The sequence below is a fragment of the Plectropomus leopardus genome, chromosome 8 (assembly GCF_008729295.1).
Source record: "Plectropomus leopardus isolate mb chromosome 8, YSFRI_Pleo_2.0, whole genome shotgun sequence".
NCBI lineage: Eukaryota > Metazoa > Chordata > Actinopteri > Perciformes > Serranidae > Plectropomus > Plectropomus leopardus.
Genome location: NC_056470.1, coordinates 400,547 through 419,315, shown reverse-complemented (window position 1 = coordinate 419,315; position 18,769 = coordinate 400,547). Strand labels below are relative to the sequence as shown.

The 18,769-nt window shown below is 37.9% G+C and overlaps 1 protein-coding gene across 2 annotated transcripts in view; it reads right to left on the bottom strand.

Annotated features, from left to right (window-relative positions):
• Positions 1-15,052, bottom strand: part of LOC121946888 (collagen alpha-1(XX) chain) — a 42,674-nt gene extending 27,622 nt beyond the window's left edge. The window contains exons 1-4 of one of the 2 annotated variants that reach the window (XM_042491700.1): positions 14,958-15,052; positions 10,753-10,870; positions 7,314-7,418; positions 1,980-2,123 (exon numbers count right to left, since the gene is read on the bottom strand). In XM_042491700.1, the coding sequence (XP_042347634.1) occupies positions 1,980-2,123; positions 7,314-7,418; positions 10,753-10,861 (358 nt within the window). In that variant the 5' untranslated portion in view covers positions 10,862-10,870; positions 14,958-15,052. Of the gene's footprint in view, positions 1-1,979; positions 2,124-6,713; positions 6,790-7,313; positions 7,419-10,752; positions 10,871-14,957 lie in introns of those variants that run through there. The other variant, XM_042491701.1, reaches the window with a different exon arrangement.
• Between the last annotated feature and the right edge of the window lie 3,717 nt (positions 15,053-18,769).

Genomic DNA, 18,769 nt, shown 5'->3' with positions numbered 1-18,769 from the left:
GGCCTTATCCAGAGTATCCAAATGGAATAAGCTGTTTACATGACCCATATCATATTCAGAATATTGCAATATACCAAATAAAAGTGAAATATTAGTGTACATGAAATATTCTTGTTGTAACAACCACATCTGATCAGGTACCTGCAGGATAATGTGTCAATAAATGGGCCAGTCTTGCTGTTGTTTCTGTCACCTGCAGTTACACTTGAGCTCACAGAGGTAAAACTGAACATGCTAGAGGTGAAGACAGAGCATATTTGCTTCATGTCATATTACTTCACTGGTTCCGCTTCACCAGGTCCTGCTGGCACATCTTCGCCTGGAGTTAAGAGACAAGGTCAAAAACAGCAAATTGAGGGTGAAATTTCAAAGGGCTGAAATCAGTGCTGAGCCCAGAGGGGGTTAAAGCAAGTGGGAAATGCGACGCATCAGGAAGGAATTCCCAGACTGCCATCATTCCAAGGAGACAGCCGGTGTTACGAATTTCCAAGTGAACATGTTTTTCAGACCTGCTTGGACACGCTTGACTCGACACAGTAACCTACTATCCCTTGCACGCTTCACAAGGCTACATCCCCGTATCATACAGTCCAATATCAAGAGATAGTTGTGATGCGATTTGCTGCTTTTGGAGACAGAAATGTCTTATATATAACCTAAGGGACAATAAGTGTTCAGAATTTGATAATAATCGCAGACCGTAATGCTTCAAACATAGGTGACACTTTATCAGGATGACGTTTATCTCATGAGAAATGACCAATAAGCTCAACATAAAGAAACACTGGTCTCCTCTCTGCAAGCTGCTACGCAGTGTGTGTAGAATGAAAGCCATTACTGACTGTGTAATTTTACAGGTAAGGTTGCCTTTATGAGACACAGTGGAACATGTGCTGATGGGCACATTTACAACCCAGGAACACACTGAACCTATCTAAGTATACACAGTAACTTCAAACAAACCCCACTTTCAGCCTGTAATCCTGCTAGAGTAGTATTTATGCCCACTCACTCTGTATGTGTGTGTGTGTGTGTGTGTGTGTGTGTGTGTGTGTGTGTGTGTATGTACTTGTACTGAGTGAACTTGGAGGAGCCTCTGCACACTCCAAGAACATGTAAGAATGTTAAAAATGCACCACTTCCTATAGTATCACTTTGCTGTCTTGCCAATGAGTCAACAGCATTTCTTTTCATCTCCAGTCAATATTGTCCATCACACCATGCCTGTGGAGTTGTGTGTCACCTCTTCAACCCCAACTGTAGCTTGTTTTGTGTATTCCAGTTAATCAGAATTTAAATGTATGGGTTATAAATTAAAAAACCCTGCAGTACATCATGTAAGATGCCCCATACAGATATGCCATCATGTTGATGCTCGTTCTCACACACACGCACGCACGCACGCACGCACGCACGCACACACACACACACACACACACACGATCAAACTACCTCATACCTCTTTATCACTCCACACCCTGACTCTAAGTTTCTCCTGTCTGTCCCTATCACTGCCAAGCTCTCCTGCTCACAAACCAGCTTCTTCTTTTTTCCTGCATTAGTTTGTGTTTTTTCAGTAAAAGAAAATAAATCTGTTTCAAAGTGAGTTTTTTTCCTATAGATCTTTACAAAATATAATATTCATATACAGTAATTTACCAGATCCTAATCACAAATTTTTAGATTTCTGTTTTTATCTCTGACAATAGACAAATGCATTCAATTTACTATGATGTGAGAGGAAAATGTAAGCATTGGGAGGTAACCTGAAATCCATAATGGAATGTAAAACCTCAAAGTGCATACATTTACCATCACTGTACACAGTAGGATTGGATTTCTGCTCTTTCAGCATATTTGCCTCAATATGCTCTTGAGGCTCATTTGCTCCTTTAGAGCTCATCTCCCTCCCTCCGTTCTCTTCTTCTCTCAGCTAGCCTTTCTAAGTTCTCCCATCCCCCTCGCTGTGTGTTTCTTACTGGTGAATCGTCGCTTTGCCAGAAGTTTTTCTGTCGTCCCATTCAGCACGAGGACTTGGAGGGCGTATTCCTGACTGGAGTCCAGTCCTGCCACCGTGGCCCTGCCCCGTGTGGTGGTCAGCATCAACTCTGGCTGTGGTACCTCTGGAAAAAAAGAGTATTTTGGTTGTTAAATGACTGCCTTGGTGCTGCATAGGATGAAATGCTCCTGACACCACCTAAGGTCTTTTTTGGTTGCAAAAGTAATAAAAAAAGCAGTAGAGAGTCTCTATTTTAGTTTTGAGTTGAGTTGATTTAACTTTACTGGCATTAAAAGAAACTAATAAAATCCTCATAAACTTAAAATATGATAAGGTACCCAGAACACCGTGAAATTTAATACATTTAACACATTTAAACAAAAAACAAACAAACACATAAATAACAATCTTAAAGCTCCAATAGTTTACAATTCAAGACTCAAGTAACCTAAACATCTACATAACTTTACAATACACAATTAAAAGAAAAAAAATATAGAGACCATTGTGCTTTGGGATCACACCAGCCACGATACCAAATCAGTGTGTACGGTGCAATGGAACACATGACATTTGGAGAAACAGGCGAACTGTGTCAGATTTATTTAACATGCCTCTAGATTGCACTGAATCAGTGGACGGGAATGACTGAATCTGGAATACGGTGACCTGCAACTTACACACACATCTTTAAACTCTGCCTTCATTTTGATTTCAGTTACACATCTGTAAAGTTTTGTGATTGCGTCTTGCATGGTTGTGATGCTTTTGTGTTGACAAAATCTATCCACAGACAGAGAGACATATAAATACCTGGTAAAGTATTCAAAACCTTTGGTATATCCTGCCACAATGGTGTCTTCAGGACCACATTACTCAACACACACACACACACACACACACACACACACACACACACACACAAACAAACAAATAAACAAACAAACAGGGTAAAAACAATACCAGCCACATGCTGCCATGTTGGCAAAGCTGGTAATCATAAGCTGAAAACAAAGGTACTGAAGGCTTAGCATTCAGTCAGATGGCCTCAGGGACTCTACTTCTTTTAAATCAGTCACTGAAAAGGAGCAGCTGCGGGGTTGGTCCATTTTAACCATGTTCAGAGTTGTTTAGTAAGGCCAGACTTTATTAACTTTAGAGAGATATAAGAGGGAGTGGCCAGTTACTTTTGATGCAGTCTGAATTATTTTCTCAAATGCCTTTGTTGCATAATGTGTAGTCAGACTACCAAACCAAATAGTGATAAAGAAAGTTAGCACATTTTCAATAGCTTCCATTAAATATTAAAAATTTTCTATGTCCACACAGAAAAAAGTAGAAAATCTTTTGTGATCCTACCGATCGGGGACCTAAAACAAAAGTAGGCCATAGGATAGGAGCCAATCTCCCCTTTACTACTTCCTACCCCCCTACTTCCACACTGATTGTGATCTCAAATACACATCTGTAAAGTGTCACAACTGCATCTTGAACTGCTGCAATGCTATTGTGTTGACAAAATCCATCCATAGACAGACATAGACATACAAACAGACCGACGTATCAACACACGGCAAAATACCCAAAACAGCTTCTGGGTAGTTCCCCCTACAGTAGCACTGGTCTTCCACCAAAATTAGCACATGCACACAACTTTTAAAAAACAGGTAAACCCACTAAAATAGGCTATAGACTGCTTTCCCATTTCCAGTAGAGCAGAACTGTGTAAACAGCTCTGCAGCGGAATATGCCTTTCTGTGTTGTGTTTTTCTTTTTTTTCTTTTATTTTGGTGCATCATGTTCGACATCTCGTACAGGCCACGCAAACAGTAGAGGGCAGCATGGATAGAGGCCTGTGAAAACTTGGTGGTGGTTCCTTGTCTTTATAAATCTCTTAGTTATTTAGTCTCTCTTTAAAACTTAGTGCAGATTAATTTAGATCGATGTTTGAGTTCGTTTTGGGTGGAGACAGACGGTAATTAGTGGCAACATGTTCTCACCAGGGTTACAATTTGCATGTTCACCCAGTTGTTGTCTTTCCATCACTGCTGATTGGAGATAAAATAAGATAGATAAGATTGGCGATAAATACTCATGACTACTGCAGAGTCATTTGAATGCTGATTGTATACTTTTCCATTGCATTAAAAAGCCAAATGTTAGCAGGATTTTTGTGCAGTAAAAAATGAGGCTTAGGTATCCCTAGGACACACATTTTTCCATGACATAGACATACCACATGCACACACTCACACACAGATTTACAAGGTCAAAACAATGAGCATCAAACTCTTTCGCTGGCAATTTCAAAAGGTAGTTTCCCAGATGTCTCCCTACTGAACTCTATGAATCATCTGTTTATTTTTTTTCTAAATAAAGCTGAAGGCTATCATCGCCTGCACCCTTACAAGATCAGACACCTCTCTCCTGCTGATTCATCTAACCCAACTAATGTATCATCAGAAAATTGAAAGCTTTCAACTGAGTCAGCATGAGTAGATCACAGGAATAAGGAATAAAGCAGAGGAGAAAGGCAGCTACCCTGGCTAACAATCATACTAATTGTACATGGCTTAGAGGGTGTTTAACTGCTCACTTTCAGTCCTGCAAGCTTCCCTTTATATCACTTCATCATTTTATCCATCAACTTGTTCCCTGACATGCTCCTAATTATGCTCCATGGATTTAAGATTTGCTGATATTTTTAATATGATCATTCAAAAATACAGTACAGCTTTAGTTTTAGTTTGTCTTCTTGCTCTCATTTAATTTGTCACAATTTACATTAAAAAGTTGTCTCAACTTCATTCTTTGTGTTGTGAAAGTAAAAATATAGTAAAAGTTATCGTAACAGAACACTAAAGGTCCTGACTCACCAACCCAACAGTAGGCCGTCAATGTTGGGCCATCGGCGAGCGTCTGTCGCTGCCGGTCACTGCAGTGTGTCCTGCACCACTGGCCCTTGTTGGCACTAGTCAGCTAATTCAGCATGTTAAACTGGCAGTTTCCCTTTATGAATGGCAATTACAAACTACTGCTGTCTGCTGGTGTGGAGAGTTATAGTTATTTCCTCTCACATAGGACACGTAGAACATATGTGCTTGTTGGCTGTCTTTGCAGTGTGTTGATGTGCAACTTTTTGGACGAGACACAGGTAATGTGAGGCTACGCAGCAGGTGGCTTTTGTTCTCTGATACTGATTAGGTGTGTCTGGGCCTGAACAAATGATAAGTAATGAAGTAATGATGGCCCTCCCTCTCCAGTCCACAGTCAACTGGCCTTGGACGTCTGAGTCAGATCCTCTTCTGCAAACTATTTTCCAAGACCTTTAAGTTTCAAAGGTTGGCATGACAGCAATAAATAAGTGAACAAAAAGTCTAAATATTTGAGCATCATGCAGCAAAAATACAGCAGATCTAAGTAAAGATGCACTAAATTAAAGAGTCTCTGCAGTAATTAATATTTTACACTGTTATAGACAATATATCATGATGCACAACCTGCTCTATGTACCCTACCAGATTTTGCACACTGTTCCCAGTACTTGTTTGATGAGATTGAATGAAATCCTGATAAATCTTGACAGTGAAGTATGGAGTGCATTCTTTTTTATTTGTGAAGGTAAAATAACTCTTAAATGCAAAATGTATATAGATTTAAATACCACATGTATACTGTATATATAAATCTTAGCAGGGGAGTTTTCAGCAGCTCACTGTGTAATTCCTCCTTTTGTCTCCATCTTGTCCACAACATCTTTTTCTTTTCTATACGAATGATACACCACTTCCTCTTCTGTCCTCCAAATCGTAGATGTACATTGCAACCTTCTGCAGCTCTCTTTAATGCATTCTCCAGGACTGTATTGTCTTCCCTCTTTAATCTCATCCACACCACCTTTTCTTCCTCTTACTGCCCTCCCTCTCAAGACCCTACGCCTAAAGTCTCATGTTGGACTGAATTCTTCTCCTAAGCCCCCGTCTGTCTCTGTTTTAGACGTGCCCGGGCCTAGCTGCATGGTGTGGAATGGGAGATTAGATGGTGACAGAGAGACAATAATGTTGAGGAAGAAGTTAGAGGCGCAGGAAGAATCACATATGTGAAAGAGGAGGTGGGGAGGGGAGGTGCATTCTTATCCAAACCATCAGCTGTGAGGCAAGAGAGCTGACACATTCATGGCAGTCTGGATCACTGTGAGATAAAAGGCACCTTCACACCATATTTATGTGCTTTTTTAAACTAGAGAAGAAGGAATCAGAGGATTAGGATTTGGCAAGTCCATCTTATGATACACATCTATAAATGGAAGAAAAATATGATGACTTTCACAGTTTATCTATTTTGTAAATTCTATGCAACTAAATTACAGCCTCATAGTTGTTTGCCTCTGCAAACCAGTCAAGTTGCACTTTGTCATAATTACAATGTGAATTCTTGGCCAAAAACATGTTTATTAAGGTGACTGACTCTTGACCACCAATTCTAATAAGTTCATCGTTGAATTCAGTTAGACATTTGTGCTAGATTTGAGAAAACTCCCTTGAGGTGTTCTTGTGCCATCCTGTTCACTAGAATGAGATGTATGTATGTACGGATGCAACCCAGAAACATACCGGCCATCATTTATCAATCTAACATACAAACCAGTGCAGATCGGAGTACAGGAAGCCTGTGATAGGGTTCGCGTGTGATTCATGAAACATTCTTATCTTACCTATCACAGAGTAGAAATGACGGCTGTTGATAAATGTGGCCGCTGAATACAATGGTCATTTAAATATCCTGCCCCAGTATATACACGGACATCCCAGGTCTAATTTCACCAGCTGGTTCTATTTGGCAGCCTGCAAAGCGGCTTTAAAAGAAATCAGAAAAACGCATTATTGAAAGAAAACAGTACTGTGGTCAACAGTGTGGCAGTGATCAATCGACCTCCAGCTTAGGTTGGAATATTTAAGTTATACATCCGTGCATCCAATTTTGTGTTTTTTACACTGCTGACTGTCTTGGCCAGGTCTCCCTTAAAAAAGAGCTTCTTCATCTCAATGGGACCAACCTGGTTAAATAAAGGTTAAATAAATAAATAAAAATAAATGATACAGTATGTCACAAACATTTTTAATTGACCCAGAATGTGGAGCACATGGCCATGCTTACTGGGGCTGCAATAAGATAGGGCCTCTCCCAAACTGCTGCCACAGGAAGCACACTGTTATCTACAACATCACTGCATGCTGCTACATTAACCCTGATTGGAATAAAAAGGGCCTAAGACAAATAATATTACCCTTAAACACAGCCAGGAAAGACTCACCTGAGATGGGTCTCACTCGGACCTTGTAGCCCTGAACGGGTCCATCAGCCTCCTTCCATTTCATCTGCAGTCTGTCCTCAGACAGGACCGTCAGCTTGAGACGACCTTGAGGTTAACAGAGACAAGGGGACAAAAAAAACATATTAACATTCATCTTGTGTGATCTGATTACATGTAAATACGTAGCACTAAATGCAAGTCTAAAGGACCACCAAGACACATTTTGACCTGATCACTAAAACCGCTCATCGAGCTGATCCGCGACGCATTCAACAGGCTTTAACAATACAGATTGCCCGACTGCCCGGGGCAAGTAAAATAGTAAATCTAGCAGCTCACTTGAGCTGATGATGAAAGTTCAGGAGAGAGCCATCTCACGTACTTCTCATCTCTCTTGAGATGCACATGTGCAGTTAGTTAGGTGGTGTTAGAGAACATAGGCAATACTTCAACTATGTATTACGCAGTTTGCCGCAAGTTTGAGAGCAAGGCAGATTGCACATACGTGCTAAAATTTGATAACCACAAATAAAAGAAAGAAAAAAGTATGGGGCAAGTATATATTGGACAAACAGATTTCTGACCCAGTTACCTGTCCATGCAAGTGGGTCAGAAAGTTTGACCATATATCTAACAGAAAAACACGTCACCAATGCAGGACATGGTGGCTGTTTTGGTAACAGTGTGCTCTTGAACTTCATCATTTTACCACTGGTTGGTTGAAGTGTTTATGACAGTCCATCGTTTTGCCCTACGAAAGGAAACCTGAGAGCGAAATCTTCAGCTGTACCGACACAACCGCTAACGTGACTAGTGAGCAACTAACAAGAGTGTGCACAGGGCCCTTTGACCGTCTAGCAAAGTGATGATGACAAAAGCTGATCACAAGTGGAGAGGCATGACAGACACAGGTGTGAGCGCCGATGTGTCTCGGCTGTCCAGTTGCGTTCAGATCACTGAAACGCATGTTAATACCAGGTGAAAACAGGCTCTAAGTGTGTTGGGGGTTTTTGTTCGGGAGAAAGAAGAGATCATGACAGTTGCGAGCTTTTCAAAGATCAAAGAAACAAGCTGTGAAACGCCCGTTTTCCAAGACGTCCTAACCCCTCTCACTTCCTTCTCACAAAATCAAATCCATCTCTTGTTTCCACTTCATCTACATAATTTCCAGCAGGGGCTTCCCAACAAGCAGCGTCTTTCATGTTTCTATCCTCTGGCCCTCCATCCATCCCTCTCTCCAGCTGCCCCCTTCATCCATCAAAGCGTGCCCTGTCCTCTCGTCTGGTATAGAAACAGGAACAGGACGCTGGTTGGGGACTGAGGGGTCAAAGGTCGTGTCAGAGGCACGGCACAGTGTTACAGTGTGTCAGGGTCTTGTATGTGCTGTGTGGCAGGGTAATAGATGGAGAGGAGGATGAGGGGGGAGGAGAAAACGGAAGCAAACAAGACAGAGGAGTGTAGACATGAACAGCATGAATCACAGATCTTCATGGCTTCTCTGGACGTATGACCCTCAGCACTCAACAGATTCTTTTTTTGACCAGCATGTACGTGTGTGTGTGTATAATTGTGTGTGGGTGACTGTGTATTTGGGGTAGGGGGCCTCTAGAGGGTCCTCATCTTCTTGGGTGCCTGGCAGAAGATCAGATAATGTCTGATTGGGATTTAGAGAGAGACTGGGGTCAAGGTCGAACAGACCCACTAACAACAACAACTTTTCCACACAGGCGGGCAGATATGCAGACAAGCAGAGTGGCTGTTTTGTCCTCCCTAATGTGTGGGATAAGAGCAGCTGGATGTGGCCATCATTCTTTAGCTCAGCGCTGAAATAATACGCCCTTTGAGTCTCGACAATTGTTTCTTTTATTAATTGTAGTATAATGTAACCACAAAATAAATATAGAGAGGCCAGTGAAGTTTAAGGTAAAAGTGTATTTTCATGTAATTAAAAGATTAATTTCTCTCACATTTAAGTCGCAAATTAAGGTGGGTTTCCATAACCCTAAACTGCGCAAACTGAAAATGCCAATATAAAAAACAGCTAATGGAAATACATCAGTTTTGAAAAAACGAGAGTGTTGCATTTAATTTTTTTGTTAAGTGTGTGTTAAAAAAATAGCATGTTTTATTAATTAAACTACAAAATCCAATCTTCTTCATAATGAAATGGTTGCAGAGTACTAAAGCCCGTGTATCAGTATAAGTGATTGTTTCAGTGCTGTGTTAATATCTTACTGAGCACTGATGGTAACAGGCTTTGCATAATTGGCATCTATTTTCATCCAAAATTTCTGTCACTTTTGTGTGATTTTTACTCATAAAAGTATTTCAAGTCAGACTAACCAAGCTCTCCAAACTGCACAAACTTGTCATGAATTGCTCTTTTTGTGTGATGAATGGCACTTGTCCAAAAGTATCTGTGTGTTTATAAGATTTGATCATTAGGCTAATCGACCTAAAACTGGCATGTAAGGCTGCCTGTTTCATTCCCTTAGTGGGGGTGTTCTATTCCTAAAAAATGTTATGAATGAGTAAGAAGAAAATTTCACACCCACCCTGGAGTTTTAAGTCCTGCTGTCGGGAATCAGCAGACAAAAATGCATCTTTGTCAGAAGTGTCAGTAGTATTAGAGGACCCTGAACAATCTGAAAACATTAAAAGTCCAGCTGCCGACAATGTGTCATCAGAGCTGTGACGGTCACAGTTAGAGGCCAAAACAACTCTTTGTTAAACAAAGGGCTCCATGACTAATTGGGAGACGTTCAGAGAATGTGAAATATGCCAATAAAAATCTTCTTTATGGCAAAATAGTACAAGCAACTCTAGTGCGATGTTAAACTGTCAACAACATAACAGATGAAATAGTAGAAAAAACATTATCTATAAACTGTTACAAATGACAGAAATACACCATAACAATTCATGTGTTAAAATAGGCTACATAAATGTGTTGACTTGTTCACAATGTATTTATGACATTATTTATGTTAATGTCACTGGTTGTATGTTTTTATGTTTGTTTGTTTGTTTCAGGATCAGGTAGCTAATAAGCTAGCATTTATAGAAGTTTGTTGACTAACAGAAAGAATAAAGCTTTTTTTTTTTAACAAACATTACTGCTTATTGTAAAGATTTATATCTTTTGGGATATGGCTAATTTGTCCCAAAAGCAATCTAATACAGTGGCATAGGGCAGATTTATACCATAGAAGACAAAAATAAATGACATAAAGTAATTGCTCTATGTCACTACTATCATTTAAGCCATTATAGCCAAATGTAGGTAGCACTTAAAAATATATATAAACCACCAACTAACGTTACAACAACACATAACAGATGTTTATAAAGATCATACCATCATCTCTAGCTGTGCATGTGATATACTCTCCTGTTAATATTTATCAAATGGTTGTAATGCTCATGAAAGACATCCTACCTTGACCATGGACCCCTGAGGACAGCAGCAGGAAGACACTGAGCAGGAAACACAGCATTCGCCAGAAAGATGATGATGATGATGAAGAAACAAGGAGGTGAGGAGACATGAGTGGAGCCTGCAAACATGAAAAAATGCTATGAATATTTCATACTATTCATTTATATTTATTTTCATTTTTACTGCATATAAGTACACATACAGTAGTCTATTTACTTAGTTGGAGCCGTGATCTGCATTGAATAGCTCAAATGTTTAGTAAAAGCAAACCAATAAAAAATTTTAAAAAACAACTAGGCAGCCCAGCTTGCAGCAATATTCATAATATTCTGATATTTTATAAACCTAATGATTAATCCAGATAGTATTAACAGATGAATCAGTTATTAAAATGAAATACTCCGACATGAAACATTTCCGTAAACACTTGCAGGGTTTTGAATAGGGTTCATGCCAATATAAAAGAAAAACAAGAAAACAAACAAAAGCCCAAAACCTGTCTTTTTTTTCTTTTTTTAACCTGTCATCTTTTCCCATGGGAACTCTTTTATGGCTGAGTCAGACTACAGGTGCTTCAGCACTCGTCCCCATTAAAGACCTTATACTTCACACAGCTAATGACACACACAAGTCTGTAATATTAACAAACGCACAGCACTTTTAGAGGCCATAAAACTAAAACACCTCTGTCTGAGAGCTTCAACATTTAACACGACCAACACTAAATGTGTCAACTGTAATGCACACACTACATAATTACAATTGTTTAGAGCCATCAGAACTATCTACAAGACAAATTACATGTAATGTTTAAATGACCAACGCTCATTTCTATATTTGACAGGCCTGACTTCACCAAAATAAAGTTAAATGTTGTGTATCATTATTTTTAAAATAAACTGTAAAACTGCAGGAAATTATTTGAAGTTGTGTGGGCAAATGCTCTTTAGAAAACAAAGGCATTTGTTCTTTGTGAATAACAACATTGTTCAACAAAATGCAGTCTGAAAAAAGCTACAGTTATCAGAAAGAGATTTATTGCCAAGTAAGTTTGGACTAACAAGAAATTTGCATTAGTTTGTGGTGCAAACACTAAACATATAATAAACACATTATGAGGAATAAAAACAATAACAATAATATATTTTTTAAATAAGGCAAAGTACTGCAACAATCAAGAACTTCAATATAAAATAGAAAAATTTGCAATAAAAATATGGTAAAAAAAAAGTAAGATAACATGACAAATATGTACAATATAGCTATTTCAGAACAAGAAAGCTGTGCAGTTTTGTGCAGATATGTGCAAAAATGTTTGACAGGGAATGTGCAAAAGTTCACAGTAGAGCAACTATGCAGCGTGAAAAGATATTTTATTTATTTCATCAAACTTCACAGGCCTGTGACAAGTGTTTAGAACAAATTCAATAATCCATGATTTGTTCTAGGAGAGGTTAGTATTAAATCATTAAAGTGAGAAGTAAGGGCAGATGAGGATAAATACAAACATGAAAAACACTGTGTAACACTCAACAGCTTTACTGACAATGTGAAGCGTTACCTTAAGAATTTAAATGTGAAGGTTTTAGGCTTGTTAAAGCTCCCTCATGTCATGTCACCATGAAAAACAATTTCTACATACGCTGGTAGTTAAGTGTGAATGTTTAAAAGACAGCATTAAATATGTCCTGTCATTCAAATGTTGGACGTTACAGAAGCGTAATGCAATCACTTGGGGAAAAACAGTTCGGCTCAGTTTTTCTGACTTGCCAAGATTATTAACTCAGAATGCTGAAACTCAGAAAGTTTTAATGGGAGAAAATATTTGCTGTTTTTTTAATCAACAAGAAGAGAATTTTCAAGAGTATTATCCTCTTGATTCAGAAAAATAAGATCCAATTTTTTTTTCAACTCTCTCATTATTTTAAGATAATGATCCAGTTAATGCAGAAAACTAAAAACATGTTATTCTTTTTTTATTCTAATGTTGAATTTGTTGGAAAAGTTGATAATTCACCTTCGAAGCAGGACATTTGAAGGGCATGGGCATGTTTTTTGTTTGTTTCCATTAATTTGTATGTTTCCAAGTCTTTTTGTTGTTTCCATTGAGGACCACTTTGGGAATAAGTGGGGTTTTGTATACTTTTAAATGCTATGATAGCAAATGTCATGATAGTTTTTGTGCTTAAGTTGTTGTGCTTATAGATTTCTAATTAAAAAAAATAATTTAAAAAGTCATAATTGATGATTATCTTGTTAATTCAGAAAAGCAAGAGCATTTTTTAAAATGAAAACTACTTTCACAATTTTGAGATGATATTCTTGTTAATTAAGAAAAAGTCGAAAAAAATTCTCACGTGAATGCTTTATGCCTCCATAGGATGTTGAGTCTTTCAAAAAATGCATGTCTTCCAGACAGAGCCTTTGTTTGATTTATTTGCTTTAAATTATATTTTTATGAGTTACTGTCTGAACCTTCAACTTATATTTTAGACCTCATTACTAGACAGACCACCACTGAAGCGGGTTTAAGAGAAACTTCCATTCTGCTTGAAGGCTTTTCAGACCACCTGATATCATCATGTGCAGTATGTGACGTGACTGTAGAGCTCTTTTCGTACGTTTTTTTCACATGTTTCACATGTACCTGCATGCCTGAATGTTGCCATGTTTGAGTTAAAACTGTACTTGAGCTGTCTCTACCTGTCTGTCAGACAGAGAGGGGGAAAGACTGCTATTGTTATGCAATATGTAACAATGCATCTACTTACATGGGAGCAACTTGCCAGGAGGAATGTTACCCCCCTTTTCAATTTCTGGATGCATGCAATTAAGTTACATTAGTCACATAAATCAGGACAACGGCACTTAATTTTGGACTTGACTTCCTTTGCCAGTTTTACCACCACTTATATTTTAAGTCCCCTCGGCGTGGTGGAGGGGACCTTTGTAGATCCGATTGTATTGCACTTCTAATGCTTGCAGATGGGTCCATGGAATGACCATATCTAATAGGAAAGAAGTTGTATTTGTTGTTTAACTCAATGTTGGTGTGGATACTTGAAATAATTAAAGTGGTCTCAAGTCAATGTCATTATTCATTTATTGGTGCACTTATTGCTGTTGGAGTGACCTCATCAGGGAAAAAATTACACAACCACAAAACAACCTGAGCTCCCATGAACCTTGTCAGCACCTAGTTGACCTGAAGTGGGACTTCAGATGAACTTCAGATATCAGATTTCAATTTGAGCTAAATAATGTCATAATCCTGACTGTCTGGGATGAATCGGTTGTAAACACAGCTGATAACAGCATGTCCTATTGTTTCTTTAAATGAAGAGGCTTAACCCTTTCAACCCCCTATGGCCATCAGTTTTCTTGTGCTGCCCTAAGACACCTTTGACAAGCTTTTTAACCCTTTGAAATGACAAACTTGGCAAGAAATGCCCCACAAATTGCAAGAATATAGTCAAAGGGGATGAAGAAAATGATCTGAAAATGAACTGGAAATTAGTTTCAAATGACAGTTATTACAAAATTATCAAAAACTACAGAAAATGTCCAGACTATATATTTTTAATCATCATAATCATATCTTTAAAACTGAAACAGAAAAAAAATCTGCACTTTTTTTTCTGCACATTTTCCTGTTTGTTTTGTTTACTTTTCTATCTTTGCTTACTGTCATGTGATTTTCTTGCAACTTTTGACTAATTTCTTGCCATTTTACCGGCCGTGTGATGTTAGGCTGCTCACTGCCTTCTTCCCATGTTCTTGAAAGAAATATGTACAATATGGAGTAGTATGAAAATGATGTTTTGCAGACACCTGCCACTAAGTGGAAAACCATTAGATGTAGCGAGTTTGAATGACACAACAATAAGCTTAGCGCATTAGCTAGCTTACAATGTTAGCTAACTGCAATGAGCATAAAGCAAACATATTTTATTTGTAATAAAATATTTATTTACTTTTTTTCATTTTTAGATATATATCGAAAATAGGTAGCAAATAAGCTGTGTCCTTTCCTTAGGTATGCTACTTTAAAACAGTTTCGAACAATAGACGGACAAAAGCTGGATATTAAGGTTTTCACGTTAGCCCATTTCAGTCTTTTACCTGCGGACCAACGACAGAAGCTATGCTAAACCATAGTGAAACAACTCTGTGTCGCTGTGTTGAGGAGCCAGGTGAGCTCTTACCTGGCTGCTGGGTGAGTCCACGCTATTCCTTCAGACAGACTCGCACTGCATTCCAGAGCAGGGATGTCAACAAGCGCCAGTTCCGCTGAACTGTGGAGCTGCTCCCTGCATCAGGTTGTATCTCAACTCCTCCGGGTGAAACCCGAGAAGCAGCGCCCTCCTGCCGCTCCAGCAGGGGCGTGGCGCTCCGGAGGGGCGATATAACAGCGAACAGCGGTGCTGGATGTTAACAAACCCCGCCACACCTGCTCACAGTAAGCTGTAGCTGCGCCGTGCCATGTAGGGACTGTTCTTTATTTATCAGAGGAGAGAGTAGCTGGGGTGCGACTTTTTTTTCTTTCTTTTTTTGACCCTCCCTGAAGCTACAAATACTTTTTTGAGCATCCCTCCCTCTGCTATAAATTAGTTAATAGATTTTTAAAACTAAGGCCCTTGATGTTTGTTCATATTGGTTCATCTCTACATATGTTTTGTAATTTTTAATCTTGTTTACGTTTTCCATTACCTGACAAAGGAAAAATAACCAAAAACTTGAAAAGAGCCTCAGTTTTTCACTCTTGTGGTGCATGCTGGTTTGTTAATACAACCATTTAATTAAGGCTAAATTTTAACTTAGAGTAGAAAAAAGTGATTTTAATTACTGTTTTGAGCTTAGATTTGGTTATGTTGCTTTTCTGTCAAAAGCTCACAGAAAAGCAACTGTCAAGTGTCCGTCCTGCATAATGTGTTCATGAACCACCGGAAATTTGTAGATCCATCAATATTTTCTGTTTTTACAGTTTCTGGCAATGATAAATATTGTATTTTAGGCATTTTTATAAGAAAACATAACCATGGAAGACATGTTTTTCTTTAAAAATTGGTGGTAAAATAAATACAAAATACAATAAAGTAAAGCTGTATGCCCCTGACCTAAGCCAAAATACATAAATAGTAAACATTCCCTTCATGTACCACTCTATACTGTATTGTTTCTGCTATGATAAATGGTGTAATTTTGGTGATTTTTAAAGAAAACATGCACTCTGACGGCATGTTATCAGTAGGTATGAAAGACGTGTTTTATTAGTTTTTTGAAATAGCTAAAATAAACACAAAAGACAACCATACAAGTTGAATGCCCCTCCTCTAAGCTAAAATAAAATTAAAATTAAAAAAATAAGTCCCTCTACAGTGCTGAAAAAAAATATTATTTGACATGTCTCCCCCTTTTGGCATACCCCTCTCCCCTCATAAATAACAGTCCCTACAGGATATAACCTGTGTCACTCTGTATTGCATGGAATTTGTGCATGTGTGAAAAGCAAAGTCTTGCAGAGAGCTCAGGTCTATCTCAGGCATTAACTCCTCTTGAAGATGGCATCAGCGTGTACTTAAACAATTTCCAAACAGCTGTGTTGGAACTTGACCATCCCCTGAGGCTAAGCTACAGGAGTCTAGACTGGCAGGTCAACCAGGTGCAGTGTGGGTAATAAAGCAGTGTGTGTGGAACAAGCCATGCCATGCTTGTGCAGTGAGCCAGTGTGCACAATGCCAACACCTTGGAACCGGTTTAACTAAATGGAATGCAGTCTTTTATAAGGTCATCAATTACACCTGTGCTTTTTTAAAAATATAATTTAAAAAAAAAATATATATATCTGCTGTAAAAAATACCATCATCACACAAGTTGTGTGGCACTTCAGCAGAGTGTGGGCGCATGAGAGCCACAGGTCATTGGTCTCACCACACTAAAACCAACTAAAGTAATAAGCCTGCATTACACGGCTGGCATTAGCAACATGTGCATATAGGCCTATTGACCATTTGCCCCAAAAACTGTACACAACAGTTATGCAAAAATATTTAGATTTTTGGTAAAATTATTTCGATGAAATCATTATTTTAAGCTTGTAGATTTGGTTATGTTTCCTGTGGGAAGTGCATGATGTGTTGAAGGACCACTGGAAATGTGAAAATCTGACAATAATTCAAAGTTCCCTTACATTGTCATGGATGCAATTTAAAACATTTTCCATGATTTTTCAAGGACCCATGATAAAAAGCTCGCTGGCATACACACAACAAAACATTGTTACTGATAGGCGCATATTAAAGCCACATTAGGCCAGCAGTTTCAAAAAATAAATTTTTCATTAGGTTACATTACGATGAAGGTTGATGTTAAATTTTAATGTAACAGTTTTTTTACACAACAAATTTTTAATGCTTTTCCAAAACTTTCAAAAAAATGTTCTAATTCCATGACTTTTCATGGCCTGGGAACTGTAATTGTGAATATCTATGACTTTTCCATGATCATGGGAAACCTGACAATTTCCGTTTTTACAATTTCTGGCTATGATAAATGGTGTCATTTTGGTGTTTTTTTTTTGATGAAATCATGTCTTTCACACCCACCAGCAAGAGTAAGGGTTCAGCAGGTATTTAAAATAAATAAATACTGCAATTCCCTCCTCCATTTCACATTTCATTTACACATTTCCCTCCCTAGTACTTACAAATATATTTGACATGACCCAAATCCCAGATAAATAATGAGCATTCCCTTAGTTATCTCATATTTATTCCATCTTTCTTTATTTGTCTTTGTGCTGCAAAAATGAAAAAATGCTTCATCTTACAGAGAAACTTTAAAAAAAAAAGTTAACTTCTGAAATGGCTTTAATCTCAAATTCTTCAGCTATAGCAACACAGATTCAATTATGATGGATTTTAAAAATAGGTTTTCTTGACTGCTGTGACATTAAAAAGGCACTTTGAGTTACAGTCAATTACACGTCTCTTAAAATAATAACTATATGCCTGGAGACCATTCAATTTCAGTTCAGCAGTCTCCGACCCTGCAGCTCACTGCTTGAATGAAATGACTGCTTTACTTTCAGTTAGCAGCCTTTGAAGTAAACGTGATAAAAATGATATTGTGACAAATTCCAACATCAAAACATACACCATAAAATCAAAGACCTTTCTCCATCTAAACCTAACATGAATTAATTCTTTGGACTCTAAAATTATCAGCAACTATTTTGATCTCCTGTGATTTCACGCTAAAAGACAAAACATTCCCCGCTTTTGAAATGTGAGCGTTGGCGGCTTCCTTTGCCTTGTGTGATGGCACCTGAATATCTTTGGGTTTTAGACTGTTAGCTGGACAAAATATGTCATCTGAAGATGTAAACTTTTAGTTTTGAAAAAATAGGATTTCTTCATGATTACTTAATTTCTTTTTGACCAAACAATTACTTGAATGAAGAAATGAACCAACAGACTTATTAATAATGATAATAATTGCTATTTGCTGTCCTGCATACCTCACTGATCTATCAGTATTAAAGTGAATTGTTAGCTTTAAATTAGCCCACACAAAAGAGCAGCAAAACCACCTGCAAAAATAGGAATCTGAGGACCTATATTACACATCTAATATTAGTCCAGTTTATACACAACAAAATCTTCAGAATAGGGGTCGACAGATTATCGGCCTGGCTGATTATTGGGGCTGAGATTTGGTATTTTGCCAATTTTAATTTTACTGATCAGAGATGAAATTAATTACTTAAAAAGTGCAAAGAAAGTGTCAACATGGAAGGAACATTTACTTTTTAAAACCTAAGAGAGCTATTTTTTAAATTTATTTTTATTTAAATTTTCACTTGACTTTTAAAAAATTGTATATGATGTTGAATGTTTCAATTTTGATGAAACATTTGCCAAAGGCATTTTAACAAAGTTTTGTGTTGGAGTTTGTTATATTCCAAATTCTAAATATTGACAGATTTTCATTTTCATTGTAAATGTATATCATTTC